Raw genomic sequence first — 17,644 nt, 5'->3', positions numbered from 1 at the left:
CAAACCAGAGTTGTTTTCTATTTTGCTATTTTCCTCTGAGTTTTCCAATGTAATTCAGCCCTTAACTTAGTCTTAACTTTTATTAAATAATGTAATTTTTCTCTTTGTGGCATAATCTTCTTTCATTTCTATTAATTACTATTTGTTGGATTAGATTTAATGACCTATGCCAGTCTCCCCTTGAAGTGCTGAACTTCATTATAGGAATTCAACTGTGAGCAAGACTGAACCTGGTTTCTTAATATAACATAGTAAGGGTTCCCACTGAGTGTGAGGCAATTGTATTTCAAACATTAAAATTAGTGGTATTCTCTGCAGACAAAACTCAAGGCTTTTTAGTTAAAATATTTAGTCTGACTTGTCACAGTTTTGAAATCCTTTTCTCAATACCGTGTATGATATCATTATTATGTGATTTTGGCAAAGAGAATTTATTGGAGGGAGGTGGAATTTAAAACAATATTTTTTTCTAGGCAAAATATATTCAGGAGAATTTTTTTTTCAGTTTGAGTCATCTATACTACTGATATTCTCTATTAAAGTATATTGATTATTCTTCATTTAAAAATATTTAATGTCTAGGACAGACACAGTGGCTTATATCTGTAATCCCAACACTTTGGGAGGCCAAGGCAGGCAGATCGTTTGAGCCCAGGGATTCAATACCAGTCTGGCAACATGGTGAAATCTTGTCTCTACAAAATGTTACCCAGGAGTGTTGGCACATCCCATGATAGCACCACTGCACCCCCACCTGGGTGACAGAGAAAGATCCTGTCTCAAAAAATTAATATCTAACTTATAACATAATACTATGAACTGAAAAAAGAAATTTGTTACAATTTTTTTTATGGAAGCTCATTGTGCTTCAATACCTAGGGTGTTCATTTTTAAAATATCTAATACTGTGACTGGAAACTATCATTCTCAGCAAACTGGCACAAGAACAGAAAATCAAACACTGCACGTTCTCACTTATAGATGGGTGTTGAACAGTGAGAATACATGGACACAGGGAGGGGAGCATCACACACTGAGGTCTGTTGGGGGGGAACTAGGGGAGGGACAGCAGTGGGTGGAGAGTTGGGGAGGGATAACATGGGGAGAAATGCCAGATATAGGTGATGGGGATGAAGGCAGCAAACCACATTGCCATGTATGTACCTATGCAACAATCCTGCATGTTCTTCACATGTACCCCAAAACCTAAAAATGCAATAAAATATATATATATATATATATATATATATATATATATATATAATATCTAATACTAGAATCATTTACCAGCTCATCACTATGAAAAAGAATGTTTCTATAGAAGTTTCATTTAGGCTTTCAAACTTGACACATTCTGGAAATGGGTCAACAAAATGATCTTTCCTGTAAACTAGCATTTTTCTACCTCCTATATGAAAGAATGAGTATTTCCATTGCTTGGCAGATGGTTTGTGCCAGTAGGGCTGCTATGGTCTTGAAGAAAGAGGTTGGGACTGAGGTACTGACATATCTATGCTGGAGCATCCTCTTCAAGTTCTGGTTTTATTATGATATTCCTTCTTACTTTTTCTTGTCCCTGTTTGCAGGATTATGATTTTTTTCTTGCCTCTCTCACTCCAAGGTACAGAGCATCAGCTCAAACTTGTTATTCAGCCTTCTATTCCAAGATGGAACACACATCCTTTTGGGTCTTGTTGAAATTAGTATTATAAGCCATGTTGTGAAATATGCTAGGAGAATGAGAATAAATATACGTCATTTATATGAAGGAGAAGCAACTTTTTCAAGGAGTTTTGATAATGTAGTTGTTTCTGGAATTCATCACATATGAGGAGCAGCTTTGCATCAGTTTTTTTATTGGCAAGGGAGTAAAATAAGCTGTATCAACTTTTTGGTTGCAAACCCAATGCTCATCATTGTGTTTCCTCTTTATCTGTGGAAGAATATTTGGGAGGAGCAAAGAGGTTTCAAACATATTATTAAAACTGCATTCTACCTTTATTTATCTTCCCAAAGCAGACATTGCTCTGAGAAGAAGGTGGATCAGGGTCAGGATTATGAATGTGCATTGCTGATCTCATAGGGTTACTTAGGCAGCTTCAGAAGTGACAAAGGGCAGGAAGAATGACAAGATGACCCTTGCTTCAATTTCTTTGACCATTTGGCTAGAACAGCCATTTCAAGTGAAAAGCATGCAAGTTGGTATATAAATGAAACATAGCCTGTCTGTAAGCATAATTTATTTATTTAGCAATTCTCATTAGTGGAGCTAGTTATATACAGACAGTAAAAATATAGAACTAACCATGTTTTAAACTGAATTAGCACTCCTGAGGTTATGTTATGCAATAATTATTTTAGGCATTGTGTTCATCTCAGCCAGGATTAATCTGAATAAAATGCTTCAAAAACTGCAACTAAGAGGTTAAATTTGAAAAGAAATCATTTTCTTTGAATCACTTTCTTGCACTTAGTTCATATATGTAGAAAACTTATTGTATCCTTGATCATTATGGAAAGACAAATTATAACTTTGCAATCTACTTATATTCTTTTGTCATGTAGTATCATTGTCGATACCTTTCCTTTAACTTTAAAAAGTATTTGTCATGTGGCTTTGTAGCTCCTAAAATCTTATCATTTTTTTTTAATTGTTAATATGCTGGAAGATGTACATCTTCATTAAGATAGAATCTGGAGGACATTGTACTAAGTGAAATACACTAGGCACAGAAAGACAAATATCACATGATGTCACTCATATGTGGAATCTAAAAAAGTGAAACTCATAGAGGCAGAGAGTAGAATGGTGGTTACCAGGGACGGGGGCAGAGTTGTGGAGAAAGGGTCTAGAAGATGATCAAAGGATGCAAAATTTTAATTAGACAGGAGAAACAAGTTCAAGAGATTTCTTGTACAACATGGTGATAATAGTTAATAACAAGGTATTATACACTTGAAAATTGCCAAGAGTAGTTTCAATTGTTCTCACAACAAATAAATACGTGAAAATAGAATTTATTTGATTTTTAAAAGAAAGTGAACTCAGGCATTTTAAAATTGCTAAATTTGGGCCAGGCGTGGTGGCTCACGCCTATAATCCCAGCACTTTGGGAGGCTGAGGCGGGTGGATCACAAGGTCAAGAGATCGAGACCATCCTGGTCAACATGGTGAAACCCCATCTCTACTAAAAAAATACAAAAATTAGCTGGGCATGGTGGTGCAGCCTGTAGTCCCAGCTACTCGGGAGGCTGAGGCAGGAGAACTGCTTTAACCCAGGAGGCAGAGGTTGCGGTGAGCCGAGATCGCACCATTGCACTCCAGCCTGGGTAATAAGAGCGAAACTCCATCTCAAAAAAATAAAAAATAAAACAAAATAAAATTGCTAAAATTTAAATGTAAAATTAAATGCTAAAATTTAAAGGGTAAACTGATATCTAACCAATTCAAATGATTTAAAAAACATTGTTACAGCATTTGCTAATGTGCTTCTTATTAAAAAACAGTTTTGCCTCTCATTTCCAATTTTAGTTATGTAGCTATGAAATAAACTAGTAGAACACTAAGTACAGCTTATTTTTTATATCTATTAAAATGAGCTCCCAAATTCCTGATATTAAAATAAATTAACATAAAATTAGTAACCTATAATTATTTTTGAAGATTTCTTAATGATTCATACTATTGAATTTGAAAAAGACTTTCAAATTGCAAATAATAAATTGTGAATTTAAAATATAACTTATTTAATAGCTTACCATATATCTACAATAAAGCAAATTTCTGTTAAGTTAGAAATATTTTACATCTGTTCTTTCTTGTGAAATTTGAACATTAGTTTTATAGGACACACAGCAGGAACATGAAGTACCTTCCAGAGTGCCCCCATGGCTAGCAAAGTAAACGCTTAATGAGTTTATAACCCTGGAAATAAGACTCTTATGGGTTTTATGTGTTTGTTTTGAGCTCAGAGGACTGAGGATTAGAATGTTCCAAAATTACTAAAGTTCTCATCAGGTTGTTTAAAGGATTAGAGGCAGTGATCTATACATTCATTAAAGAAGCATTGAAGTGAATTATGAATCCCATTATGCATATTGAATTACAACATAGGTATTCGTAATGGGATTCATAACATGGTATGGTGTATACAATTAATTTGATATCTGATAAGTTTTTAGTGGTGAAAGGAGCCCCAACCGCAGAAAACTCTTCACAACTGACCGGCCCAAGACAGGTCTTGATCCTATTGGAAGCCAAATTTTTCAAGTTAACGGGAAAGTAACACTTTTGTCAAAAAACTCAAATTTAAGTGTAGTTATCTATAAATGATTTAATGCTATAATTTGGTTCATAAAAATAAACATTAGCACAATAATGTTCTGAAATGTCAGGATATGCTGGTCTAACACAATGTAGTTCACACTAAGCAATTGCTCGTCAAATAAAAGACATCTTTAATCTTAGCTTTAATACAGTCTCTTGAGGAAAGGAAAAGAAAAAAGAATTTTGGGAGCTGTGGAATTAAAAGTAATGTGAAAATGAAAATAATGTAAATCACTCATATAGATGTTGTTTTCCTATCAGTTTGTGATGAAGTAGAAGATGAAGTCAGATATGGCAAGCAACAGAAACATTTTTTATAAAATTTGACTAGACTGGGCATGGTGGCTCACACTTGCAGTCACAGCCCTTTGGGAGGCAGAGGTGGGCTGATAGCTTGAGTCCAGGAGTTGGAGACCAGGCTGGGCAACATAGCAAAACCCCGTTTCTATCAAAAATAGAAAACTTAGCTGGGCATGGTGATGCATGCCTATAGTCTCAGCTACTTGGGAGGTGGAGGTGGGAGAATTGCTTGAGCCTGGGAGGTGGAGGGTACAGTAAGCCTGGGAGGTAAAGGTTACAATGAGCCATGATCATGCCACTATATTCCAGCCTGGGTGACAGAGTGAGACCTTGTCTCAAAAACAAACAAACAACTACAACCAAACAAAAACTTGATTGGATAACTAGAAAATGACAAGCTATCTTCCCCAACAAGAGGTCCAAAGTTAAAGTTGAATTTTGTAATACAAGACAATTATTCAAAAGTACCAAATCTTCTAAAAAATATAGTCTTATTGATGTTGATATCTTTATTCTATTTTAAGTCATAAATTTGAAATGTAATTATACGTTTTAATGCAGTAGAATGATCTACATGGACACCTTTGTACTTTAATGAGTCTCTGCTTAGGTGAGAACATAGATTTGTTTTTCCACTTTCCTCAGAGACACCCTAAAGGAAGGTTGGTATTTCTTAGAAAGTTTGTCAGTCATGGCTGGGTGCGGTGGCTTACGCCTGTAATCCTAGCACTTTGGGAGGCTGAGGTGGGTGGATCATGAGGTCAAGAGATCAAGACCATCCTGGCCAACATGGTGAAACTTCGTCTCTACTAAAAATACAAAAATTAGCTGGGCATGGTGGCACACGCCTATAGTCCCAGCTACTCAGGAGGCTGAGGCAGGGGAATCACTTGAACCCAGGAGGTGGAGGTTGCACCAAGCCAAGATCACACCACTGCACTCCAGCCTGGTGAAAGAGCAAGACTCCGTCTCAAAATAAAAAACTAAACAAAAGAAAGTTTGTCAGTCATTTATATTTTATATACATCAACAGAAATTGGTCATACTGATGGATTTTGAAGTTGCAAACTAAGTAATTTTAAGTTGAGACCTTGAATAAAAATATTCAAAACTTCTAGAAAGTTCCCTCAGGGTTTTATGGTGTGCATTTTAGTTTTGGTTTTTCTCTTCCTCATCCCACTACTTCATCACTGGGATTTTGAGATTGTTCTTGGAAGCAGACCATATGTTACAATGCATTTTATTTTGATTTTCATTTTATCTCACTTGTCTATTGTATACATTTGATATAGTTGTGATCTGCTATGGAATCTTAGAAAATGTGTACTGAAAATGTAATATTTCTATATGTCTAGGCTCTTGGGTTTTTACAGTTTATATATTTCAGATGTTAAAGGCTTTACATCCCATGAGGAAGAGAGGTTGGTAATAAATACACAAATATTTCAATAAATAAAGGTTAAAATTTAGATCTTATATATACTATGAATAAAACAAAATACAGCAGAATATAAGAGAATGATTGAGAGTTTTGTTTAGAGAAAGTGATCAGGGAAGGAAGCCCTTTCTAAGGAGGTAGCATTTGAATTGCAACCTGAATGATAAAATGTTAGCAAATGCAACAGGCTGAAAACAATAACAAGAATTTTGCAACTGCAGTGTAGTGACTGAAAGTCATAGCAATTGGAGAGGACATTGAAGAAAGACTCAGAGTCTAGATATAATAGGCCTTCATAGGCAATGGTAATAGATTTTTTTTTTTTAATGCAATATGTCACTTGAAGATTTTAAATGTGGATCATTTGGCTGCTATATGCAGTATGGGCTGTAAAGAGAACAAAGTGATGTCCCAGAAATAGACATTTCAGTAGTCTAAGAGAAGGGTAAATTGGACTATAATTCTACCTGTGGAGATTATGGGCAGAGCTTGATTTTTGACACATTTTGAAAGTAGAGCTTGCAAAATTCACTAATGGATTGGTTGGGGGCAGTACATGCACACATGCAAAAAAGGACCAGGAATGTCCCTTCCAGTTTAATCCTGTACATGTGGGTAGTGATGCCATTTTCTGTAATAGATATGACTGGGGAAAAGTGAGTGATAAAGAATCAATGTTTCACTTTTGCCTACGTTATTTAGACAGCCAATTGGAGATGCTTATTAGATGGTTGAATATGCAAATCTGAAATTCAAAGAGAAGATCTGGTTTCATGATATAATGCTTGAGTGAAAAAAAAAGTTTGTCCTTTTTTACTGTCATTGTTTATTGTTCAGTTAATATGCCCTATATAAATTTGGTTACTGTGAGTTTATGTAATTGAGTTCTAGCTAAATAAAATAATATGAGACTACTTTTTTGTTCAGTATTAAAATCAGACATTCCTAACAGTAAAAAGTATATCTTTAATATTTGCTTCATACCTTTTCACTTAAAACCAATTGTTCATATGCATAATAAATGGAGACTACTCCTATTTCTCACTTTCTCATATAAAACTTGATGTGAATATGTGACACTTCATGTATATAAAATATTTTTTACTCATCTGTAAACCGAATATTTACATATCTTCTAAATACCACATGATTGGATCAATCATGGGTTCTTTTTCTAGCAAATGAAATCGACTTCAATAGTACCTATATTACATACCTCTGTTTAATACTGAAATTGTGGAAATCTTTTCACTGGTTTTATAAATTGGATCCTTATTTTATACAGTCACTTAGATACACTGAGAAATTTCCATTACTTGACTATGCTGTTTGCTTTTTGCTGTGTTCTAGTGGTTTGGCAATAGATTAGAGGCTGGGTTTTCCACCATTTGGTACTAATTATCTAGGAACAATCTGATTTCCATTTATTACATTCATATGGCAATGTTGCCTACATTTATATTAGAAAAAAAAGTTTATTCTGCCCTCGTAGCCTCATAGCCTCATGAATACCTGCAGAAGATTGTTTCATTGTAAGATGTGGGCATCACAAGTTAAATCAAAACGTTCCTCCTGATTCTTGTATCTGGGTACTTTCATTTTACTCTTCTGACTATAGAAGGTTTTAACCAAACCAGACTGTTGCCAGGAAGTTAAGTGAATAAAATTGTAGTCCTAGGGAATACTGGGCTTTCTATTGCTGAGTAGAACAAATGTCTTCCTTTCAATTAAACCTAGTGTTAGATAAAATTATTTCTTTACATAATCAACTGTGTGGCCACTGATTAGACTTGATAGGACAATTATAAAAATGCGTATTTCATTGTGGGTAAACAATGTACCTATTTATTTCCCTCTAGTGTTTTCTCTACTACTATTGAAGTCAGAATGGGCAAGAGCAGATTGTGAAAGATCTTAATTACACAACAAGCTGAATGTGAATCTTTAAACAAAGGCATAAACTTTAAACATGAATTGGTTCAAGAACATTTGATGCCCACAAAAAATGATTACCATTCCACAATTTCACTTTCATAATTGTTAGTTGCACAAGATAATTCTGAAAGCATAAACCCTGTCTAATGGGAAGAATAATATGTTCCCATTCCAGTTCTGATCATAAGTACCTGGTCAAGTCATTTAGCCTCTCCTTATTTCAGTTTTCCACTTTGTGGTACAATTATATCCATTTAACTGTCAAGATTCTTGTGAAAAGTATAAGATAGTAGGTCTTACAACTAAGAGACCAATATAAACCAACTGTAGATGTAGAAATCCGAAAAAAAAACACAGACCTTGTGCTATAATTTCTAAATTAGATAAGTTATTACTTTTAAACATTATTTAAAAAGTGATATTGAAGATATGTTATAACAATGAACTTTAAAAATATGAATCGGCAAGATAATCTAGAAAGATCTGCTAGAACATTTTATACTATTTATTATCTTTCTCCATCTTTAATGTTATTTATAGTTTTCCAGGTTTTTTAACTAGAAAAAATTAATTTAATATATAAATGTAAGGGAATTTATTTCTTAATTCTAAATAGAATTTTGAGCTCTGCCATTTTAATAATTGTGATAAATTATATTTTAATCTTGACATTTTTGTTTTATGTTTAAAGAGTCTTTGGAGATTTGTATTGTCAGTGCAATTAAAAGCACAACATAAAAATTCAGTATAATCATAATGTTTCTATAGATATTACTACAGAATTTCTTAATCTTAAAAGCAGTGTTTCTGTTGTTATTGTTTAAATGTGTTTAATATTTACTAATAGAATTCAAACACTTTTATGATATTTCTTCTTATTGTCACATTTATATAAAACTTAAGGTTGAAATATTCACCATTGCCTAAATACACAAAGACACTACTTACTGAGAAAAAGAACTGCAAATGGGGAGGGATAGCATTAGGACAAATGCCTAATGCATGCGGGGCTTAAAATCTAGATGACTGGTTGATAGGTGCAGCAAACACCATGGTACATGTATACCTGGGTAACAGACCTGCATGTTCTGCACATGTATCCCAGACCTTAAAATAAAATAATAAGAAGAAAAAGAGCTACAAAAGCATAGCAACAACAGTTCTCAAACATGGATACTCATTATTAGTATATCTGAATAACCTAACAACTTCTGCATAATTAACATGTAATTTTTGAGCACAGAATTCACTTTAGTATAATAATTCAGATTCTGTGCACGTTCCTAAAGAAAAAAGACACTTGGAACTATGACCATAAATGAGTTGGTTGAACAGTGGTGCCATGTACTTCTGTAAGTCAGTCCAAAAAATATGTTTCCTAGCATCTGTCAGAATACTCACAGAAAGCCCAGAATAAAATTTCTTAAACTGGTTTTCTTCTAAACAATGTATTTAATTACTTAATCACATAAACATCTTCAACCAGTTAAAAACAACAGCCTAAAAAAAGACTAGTTCCAGAACCTTGAAACTTCAGTGCAAAATTGTCACTGTTTGCCATTTAGGTGCTACATCTGCATGTTCATATCTTTATTGAATAGGCCTAACCATTTAGTACAGAATCAAGCACTAAATTTGCCCATGTATTTAAATGTGCTGGACTTACATTTCATTTTTATGGGGAATTAGATATAATATCTGATTCCTTGACTTGAATTGCTTCTAGGTTAGGAATCAAAAACTCAAACTTCAATATGGCGCAGATTATGACACTGAAGTGTGAAATGGGCATATGGAAGGAGTGATAAATTTGAAATCACAGGCTAACTTTAAAGACACAGCAGATATTCAATACCAGTCAATTATTTTCATGCAAATATGTGGGCCCATTTTCTAGATTTTCTAACTTGTGGAGAAAAGTTCTGGATTTTATTGTGTAATGTATTTTATATATAGTAATTTATTTTTAATTTTAAAATTGTTACTGATACATATTAGTTGTATATGTTTGTGGGTACAGATGATATTTTGATACCTGCATACAAAGTATAATGATCATGAGGGCAATTGCAATATCCATCACCTCAAACATTTATCTTTTCTTTGTGTTGGGAACAACTAATTCTATACTTTAAAGACCTATGTGATCTAAACAAAAAAATGCCAAATTACTGATGACCCAAAGAAGACCTGTGAGGGATAGTTTTGGAGTCTTAAACTCTAGCTACCAAAACTGTTGACATGATTAAATATCCCTGATTTACCGTTTTGAAATTGAAAAAAAATACCATCTTAATTGTAGTATATAAGTACTTGATTATTTTTATATTATATACATTCTTCATTTCTGTAAATTTACCTCCCCAGAGGAAGGCATACTATGAGAATACATACTGCAGACAACATGATAAAAATAACAGAGCACTTTCAAGTATGGTTATTTTAACCTTCAGTTTGTTTTCAGGTACCTAGTAAAGAATTTCAGCCAATATATGTTGTAAAATATATAGAGTATTACCATTTATATTTTAATTCAGATAATATCAAGGACAACTTCCACTTACTATATTATCTTTACTCAGTACAGATAGCCTTATCAATTAACAGTTTAAGTAAAAAGATGCTCTAGTATAAATTAGACAATAAATATTCATAGACACTAATGTGTTATGTAGAGTATTTGGGAACAAAAACCAAAAATTTTCCTTCAAGGAACTTACAAGTTTAATCTATAATTAAAAATGTGACCACCAGCACAGAATTATACAGTAAGTTATATTGAACAAAAATAGATTTTAAAAATAGCATACATACACATCTCTACATAGATAGCTGGAGGTTTATTACAATGGAGATCAATAAAGAAATCAAAAATTACATATATATGCATATTAATAGAATGATTAGTTATATAACTCAGACTATCAGAGATTTTGCTTCCACACTGAACCCTTCCCTCAACTTAATCTCTCACTTTACATGGCTTTCTTTTTCCTTCTGCTTCCAGAAATATGTGAAGAAGGGCCTCCTAGCTTAAGGACATACCTCAGACTTGTTGGTCCTTCCAATTCTAATTTTACTTACTGCCTTTTACAATAAAGTTTATCAAAAATCAGATTTTTCTTGGCTGCCTGAATTTTTAAAGTCCCATTCATCTTTAGTGGTGAAAGATCTCTGAAATGTGATTTGCAGTTAAGGAATGTGGCTCCTGGCTGGAATTGAAAGTACAATCTTTCTGCCCTGAGCATAGGCAGTTACAAAGGCTTTGCCTGGCAAAGCTCATCACATTGTATTTGGTGGGAGAAAAGTGCCCTGGTCACATTGTATTTGGTGCAGTTTGGAGGAACTGAATGTAGTACTTAGGCCCTCTGGCCAGCCATGCTCTTGTGTGTATCTGCACTTATAGCCCAGGCAACTTCATTCAGTGGCCTCCTTTTAGGGAGCCTTAGGTGCCTTTTCTGGGACCGCCTTATTTGAGGGACTTGGAGACCACTTTTCTCAACTATGACTCAGTATTCAGTACTTTTCTACTGCTAGCCGTTCCCTTTTCCCTCCCACTGTCTCTTGTCTGAAGAAAACCCTTAGGAACCTTTTGTTCAGAAGTCCCTAAGTAATGAGACAATGCTTCACTTCTGCAGTGATACTTCTGACCCTTGCTTAGTGCCATTCTATGAGGAAAATGGAGCATTGATGGAACAGGCACCTTCTCTGTGGTCTCTTGCTTATACTATAGCAGTAAATGAATAAAGGCTTGATTATTACTTCCATTTTGGCTTGCTGTTTAATTGGCCACGTGACATCTGGCAGCTCAGCTCTCTCCAGCTCAGCTCTTAACAGTAGCTTTCCATGCTGTAATGGAAATAGCCCCTAAAAGTCATGCAACTACTGATGTTCAAACCCAGTACATTACTTGCTTATTATTATCGTTCTGATTCATTTGAGATGCTTGACAATCACCTCTTCTCATCCCCCAAAGTCTACAATTTGGAACTTCTCATGGCTATGGAAAGGGCACGATGACTAGAGTCAGACTGTTTTGAATTTTGAATTTGCTTTCTACTTCATATAAGAATGTCACTGGCCGGGCGCGGTGGCTCACGCCTGTAATCTCTGCACGTTGGGAGGCCGAGGCAGGTGGATCACAGGTCAGGTGTTTGAGACCAGCCTGACCAACATGGTGAAACCTTGTCTCTACTAAAAATACAAAAATTAGCCAGGTGTGTTGGCGTGTGCCTGTAATCCCAACTACTTGGGAGGCTGAGGCAGAAGAATCACTTGAACCTGGGAAGCGAAGGTTGCGGTGAGCTGAGATTGCGCCGCTGCACTCCAGCCTGTGTGACAGAGTGAGACTCCGTCTAAAGAAAAAAAAAAAAAAGAGTGTCACCAAGAATCTGTGGACCTTAATTCTCATGTGTTTATTATAATAAAAACATAATATTACTACTACTGATAACTTCAAAGAATGTTTTGAGGATTAAATATAAAATGTATGTTGTAACCCCTTTTGAAAATTCTACAAAGCCATAACTTTTTTACAACAGTTTTCTCCTAGTTCTGTGACTGTTCTCTCATTACTTTCCTTTTCCCATTTCATTATAGAAGCCCTCTCCAAAATAAATCTTTATGCTTTCTTCATTTTTCTCTCCATTTTCTTCCTCTCGGGTCCTGATTAATGCAATATTCTATTTAAAATATCTAAAAATGTAGTATTTCAGTAAAAAAAGATCAAATTAAGCAATCCACAATCTAAGGACTATGACATAGGAAAATCAACTCTATGTTTTAATTTTAGTAAAGTTACTGTGAAATGATCTTATCATCTTAACAAAACACTATTTTTCAAGTAAATTTCATGTATCCTTTTTCCCTTCCTCCTTGCCTTCTGTTCTCTTAGGATATTTCTCTTTCTGTCATTCCTTTACAGCTGCTGCACAAAATGTCTGGTCATGAGCAACATGGGTTTCAGAGATGCTCATCCTCTTTCTGGCGTAGTAGTGGTGATTCATCTCCCTGTCTCAATATTTCTTCCATCTCTGTCACTCCTGTCAACTCGCCTGATTCAAGACTATCACTGGGACTGTTAATACCACCACCTTCTAAATGTGGCTTTCCCAAGCCAGTCAGTGAGAGCAGCATCCCAAGACCTCATGTAATTTGCTAAGCAGATAACTCTTTTTTATTATCCCACTTATTTTGTTTAAACTCCGCCAAAATGTGCTATTTACAAAGTTATCAAAAATTTAGATATATCTTGAATCAACGTGATGTGATCTGGAGCCTTTATGTGCCATTTTTGTTTTATTTGATTACCTGATACTAGAAAGTTTCAAGTATAGGGTTGTGATAGTGTAGAAATTTACAAAGGATCTATCAGATATTGCAATTGGGAAATTGGATCATTGGTAAAAGCAATCTCAGTAGAGTTCAGTGCAAAAAGAGCAAAATCTGGATTGCTAAGAGTTAAAGATTGAATGAAGTAAATATTGGGACAGAAAGTGTAGTATCTCTTTCAAAGAGCTTAGCCTTGAAGGAAAAAGAAAGAGATGAGAGGCTGGAAGATTAAAGAGGGACAGAGTAAGTAAATTTTTGGTTGGTTTGTTTTGCTTTTAATGACAGCCAAGATTTTAGAATTTTTGTATCCTGGAAAAGAGCAGAGATATAGAAGTGAGAGGGGATACAGGAATGGGATAATTAAGGGAATAGTATTGCTGAGTAAGAGGAAAGAGGTAAGGGGATACAATAAACAAATTGTTATAGAAAGGGGGATGACAGCAATTTTCCTGCATGAAAACTAATATACTAACAATTATTTTAGCTGAGTAGTAAATCCATCACTCTCTACACACATAAGCCTCATTTTTCATCACCTGCATCATCTGTGAATCAGAAAAGTAAACATATTCTGAGAAATCTAATTTTAATATGAACCACTCTAAGCAATCTTTGTTCACATTCTCACAGGAAAAGCAAATTTTTCATCACTATTCCTCTCAAAATAGAAATTCTCTTTTTTTTTAATCCCTGATCCAATCAGATGGTTTTCAAAGGAGATTATACATATATGCCTATTGTCCCCTGTTTGACAAAGTGATGAATGTCTAATTTTTATATTACTTCTTGGCTACAACTTCATGAGATTTTTATTTATCTGTCCCTATATGTGTTCAGTTCTGGCCCAGACTGTTGTCAGAAAACTCAATGATTTGGGCAGTACATAGGTGATTATTAATTTAGTTTATAAGATAGCTATTTACTACAGAAAACTTGATGAAATCTTTCAAGAATAAAATGTACTGCAATGACTATCAGTTTAGTTATAAATACAAACTAAAATAAATCCTACTTTTGAGAATGCAAAAAAAATCAATTGCATTTGAATGCTTATATTTAAGAAGGCAAGTCACTTATGTCTACTTATTCCTGTTTAAAATGTAATCTTATGCAGAGTATCTTACTGAAATCATATTTTTATGTGAATAGTTTATAATATATCTAAGTCTCTGTTACAAGTAGCAAGCACTTCTATATATCCAAAACATTCACTGTATCTTTTATATCTATCTGGAATAATATGTTACCATTTTTGCAGAAATTTTCTATTGCTTTCTTCTTAATGAGCATTTATCGTAATTAATAGAACCATATGAAATTGCCAATACTTAACTATTTTTGTTCTACAAAATGACAAACTCTTATGATTCAACTGAATTTGTTGTTTATATATGTTACATATGCATATGAAATATTTAGCATTACAATGTGTCTATATGAAATACTACCCTAATTCGTATTATTTTCATTGCAGGTAGGCAGTATGACACCTAAGTCGCCCTCCACTGACATCTTTGATATGATTCCATTTTCTCCAACATCACACCAGTCTTCGATACCTACTCGCAATGGCACACAGCCACCTCCAGTGCCTAGTAGATCTTCTGAGATTAGTAAGCTTTCTCAACAAATCAATGTTCCTTGTTATATTTGTGTATATTTAAAATTATACATTTTAAATGTATAATTAAGACTGTGGGAAATTACGTATCTTAACAACCTCACTTACAATTTTAATTATTAAAGTATTATTTTTCTGTATGTATAAATTTCCTTAATTATATTTTACTTTATAATTCAGACTATACTACTAAAGACATCTCTATTTGCAACTTTTACCTATTGTGTGAACAATAATATTATGTATTACATAATAATATAAAATATTTAATTATATATCACTGTTTGAGGATTATATTTTAATTTTTTACTTTATTAAAAATAACTGGTGGTAATTATATTAATTTTGACAAGTTTAATAGAGCTGGCTAAAATATTTTTGTCATCATAGGGTTTATGAACTTTTTTAGTTGAAAAAATTACATAAATTATATGAATTTCATGAGCATATTAACCTTTTGTAAGGGTTTTTTCCTATCTAAAATGCTATAAATTCATTGCTTTTCTGTTTTATCTTTTATATATCTGGAATGAGCATTAAAGTCTCTATCTGATGAATTAGAAAACATCTAACAGATGCTCATTTTCAATATCTTGACTGTAATATATATCCATCTGTGCCCTGTGACAGAAACTGAAAGAATAAATCTCAATGGTCATGAATCAGTCACTATGTCTAAAAGGAAACTGAAAAAAGGAGGGTTTTACACAATCTGCTTGATAGCATACTGTCTAGTTTACATTAAGTCATTGTGAATATAACTTGAAGTTTTAGCTTAAGACTTTAATACATGGCAGGGCCCATATTATATTTGTTTCCTCCATGGAACTTAAAATACATTGCTCATGTTAGGTATTCAATATATGTTAGAGGACTAATTTGTGAATACAAAGTAACAAGACTAGTGTATTAGTCTGTTTTCACACATCTGAGACTGGGTAATTTATAAGCGAAAGAGATTTAATTGACTCACAGTTCTGCATGGATAGAGGCCTCAGGAAACTCATTGTCATGGCAGAAAATAAAGGAGAAGCAAGGCACATCTTACGTGGCAGCAGAAAAGACAGTGCATTCAGGGGAAACTGCCACCTTTAAACCATCAGATCTCATCAGACCTCCCTCTCTATCATGAGAACAGCAAGGGGGAAATTTCCAGCATGATCCAATCACCTCCCACCAGATCCCTCCCTCCGTAAGTGTGGATTGCAATTTGAGATTAGATTTGGGTGAAGACACAGACCCAAACCATATTATTCCACTTCTTGCCCCTCCTAAATCTCATGTCCTTTTCACATTTTAAAACTAATCATGCCTTTGCAACAATCTCTCAAAGTCTTAACTTATTCCAGCATTAACCCAAAAGTCCAAGTCCAAAGTTTTATCTGAGACAAGGCAAGTCTCTTTCGCCTATGAGCCTGTAAAATAAAAAACAAGTTAGTTACTTGAAAAATACAATGAGGGTATAAGCTTTGGGTAAATGTTCCCATTACAAATGACAGAAATTGGCAAAACAAAGGAGCCACAGGCCCTATGCAAGTTTGAAACCCAGTGAAGCAATCATTAAATCTTAAAGCTCCAAAATTATCTCCTTTTACACCATGTGTCACATCCAGGGCATGCTAATGCAAGGGATGGGACCCAGGGCCTTGGGCAGCTCCACCCCTGTGATTCTGCAGGATACAGCCCCCATGGCTGCTTTTATAGGCTAGCCTTGAGTGCCAGGCACAGAATGTAAGCTATTGGTGGATCTACCACTGTGAGGTCTGGAAGACAGTGGACCTCTTCTCACAGCTCCACTAGGCAGTGCCCCGGTGGGGACTCTGTGTGGGGGCTCCAACCCCATATTTCTCCTCTGCATTGTCCTAGTAGAGGCTCTCCATGAGGGCTCCACTCCTGCCACAGATTTCTGCCCAATCGACCAGGCATTTCTATACATCCTCTAAAATCTAGGCAGAGGCTCCTAAAGCTCAACTCTTGTCTTCTGTGCCCCTCCAGGCCCAACACTGCATGGAAGCCACCAAGGCTTAGGGTTTTTCCTTCTGAAGCAATGGCCTGAGCTATATCTTGGCCCCTTTTAGCCACAGCTGGAGCTGGAGTGGTTGGCATGCAGGACACCACATCCTGAGGCTGCACAGAGCAGTAGAGCCCTGGACCTGGCCCATGAAACCGTTTTTTCCTCTCAGTCTTCTGGGTCTTTGATGGGAGGGGCTGCCGCAGATATCTGACATGCGCTGGTGACATTTTCCTCATTTTCTTGGCTATTAACATTCAGCTTCTTTTTTACTTATGCAAATTTATGCAGCAGGCTTGAATTTCTCCTCAGAAAATGGGATTTCTTTTCTACCACATAGTCAAGCTGCACATTTTCCAAACTTTGATGCTCTGCTTCCCTTTTAAACATAAGTTCCAATTTCAAATTATCTCTTCGAGAATGCATATGACTGTATGCTTTTAGAAAAAGCCAGGTAACACCTTGAATGCTTTGCTGCTTAGAAATTTCTTCTGTCAGATATCCTAAATCATCTCTCTCAAGTTCGAAGTTCCACAGATTTCTAGGGCAGGGATAAAATGCTGCCAGTCTCTTTGCTGAAGTGTAACAAGAATGCTGCAGTAACACCTTGATAAATGTTTAAGTGTCTACATATTCCTGAGTATCAAAGTTTAATAAATATAGATAGAGAAATGCAGATTA

At 34.8% G+C, this 17,644-nt stretch overlaps 1 protein-coding gene across 27 annotated transcripts in view; it reads left to right on the top strand.

The window, feature by feature from the left end:
* The window catches only part of GULP1 (GULP PTB domain containing engulfment adaptor 1), a 311,204-nt gene that overhangs the window by 282,402 nt on the left and 11,158 nt on the right, over nt 1–17,644 (top strand). For 18 of the 27 annotated variants that reach the window (XM_064373266.1, XM_012464086.2, XM_012464087.3 and 15 more), the window contains 2 exons: nt 12,925–13,149; nt 14,806–14,944. In XM_064373266.1, the coding sequence (XP_064229336.1) occupies nt 12,925–13,149; nt 14,806–14,944 (364 nt within the window). The remainder of the gene's footprint in view (nt 1–12,924; nt 13,150–14,805; nt 14,945–17,644) is intronic. The other 9 variants (XM_064373270.1, XM_064373271.1, XM_012464099.2 and 6 more) reach the window with 1 other exon arrangement.

The sequence above is a fragment of the Aotus nancymaae genome, unplaced genomic scaffold (assembly GCF_030222135.1).
Source record: "Aotus nancymaae isolate 86718 unplaced genomic scaffold, 86718_ANA_hifiasm-v0.15.2.pri h1tg000008l, whole genome shotgun sequence".
NCBI lineage: Eukaryota > Metazoa > Chordata > Mammalia > Primates > Aotidae > Aotus > Aotus nancymaae.
This window is presented reverse-complemented; position numbering and strand designations above follow the sequence as displayed.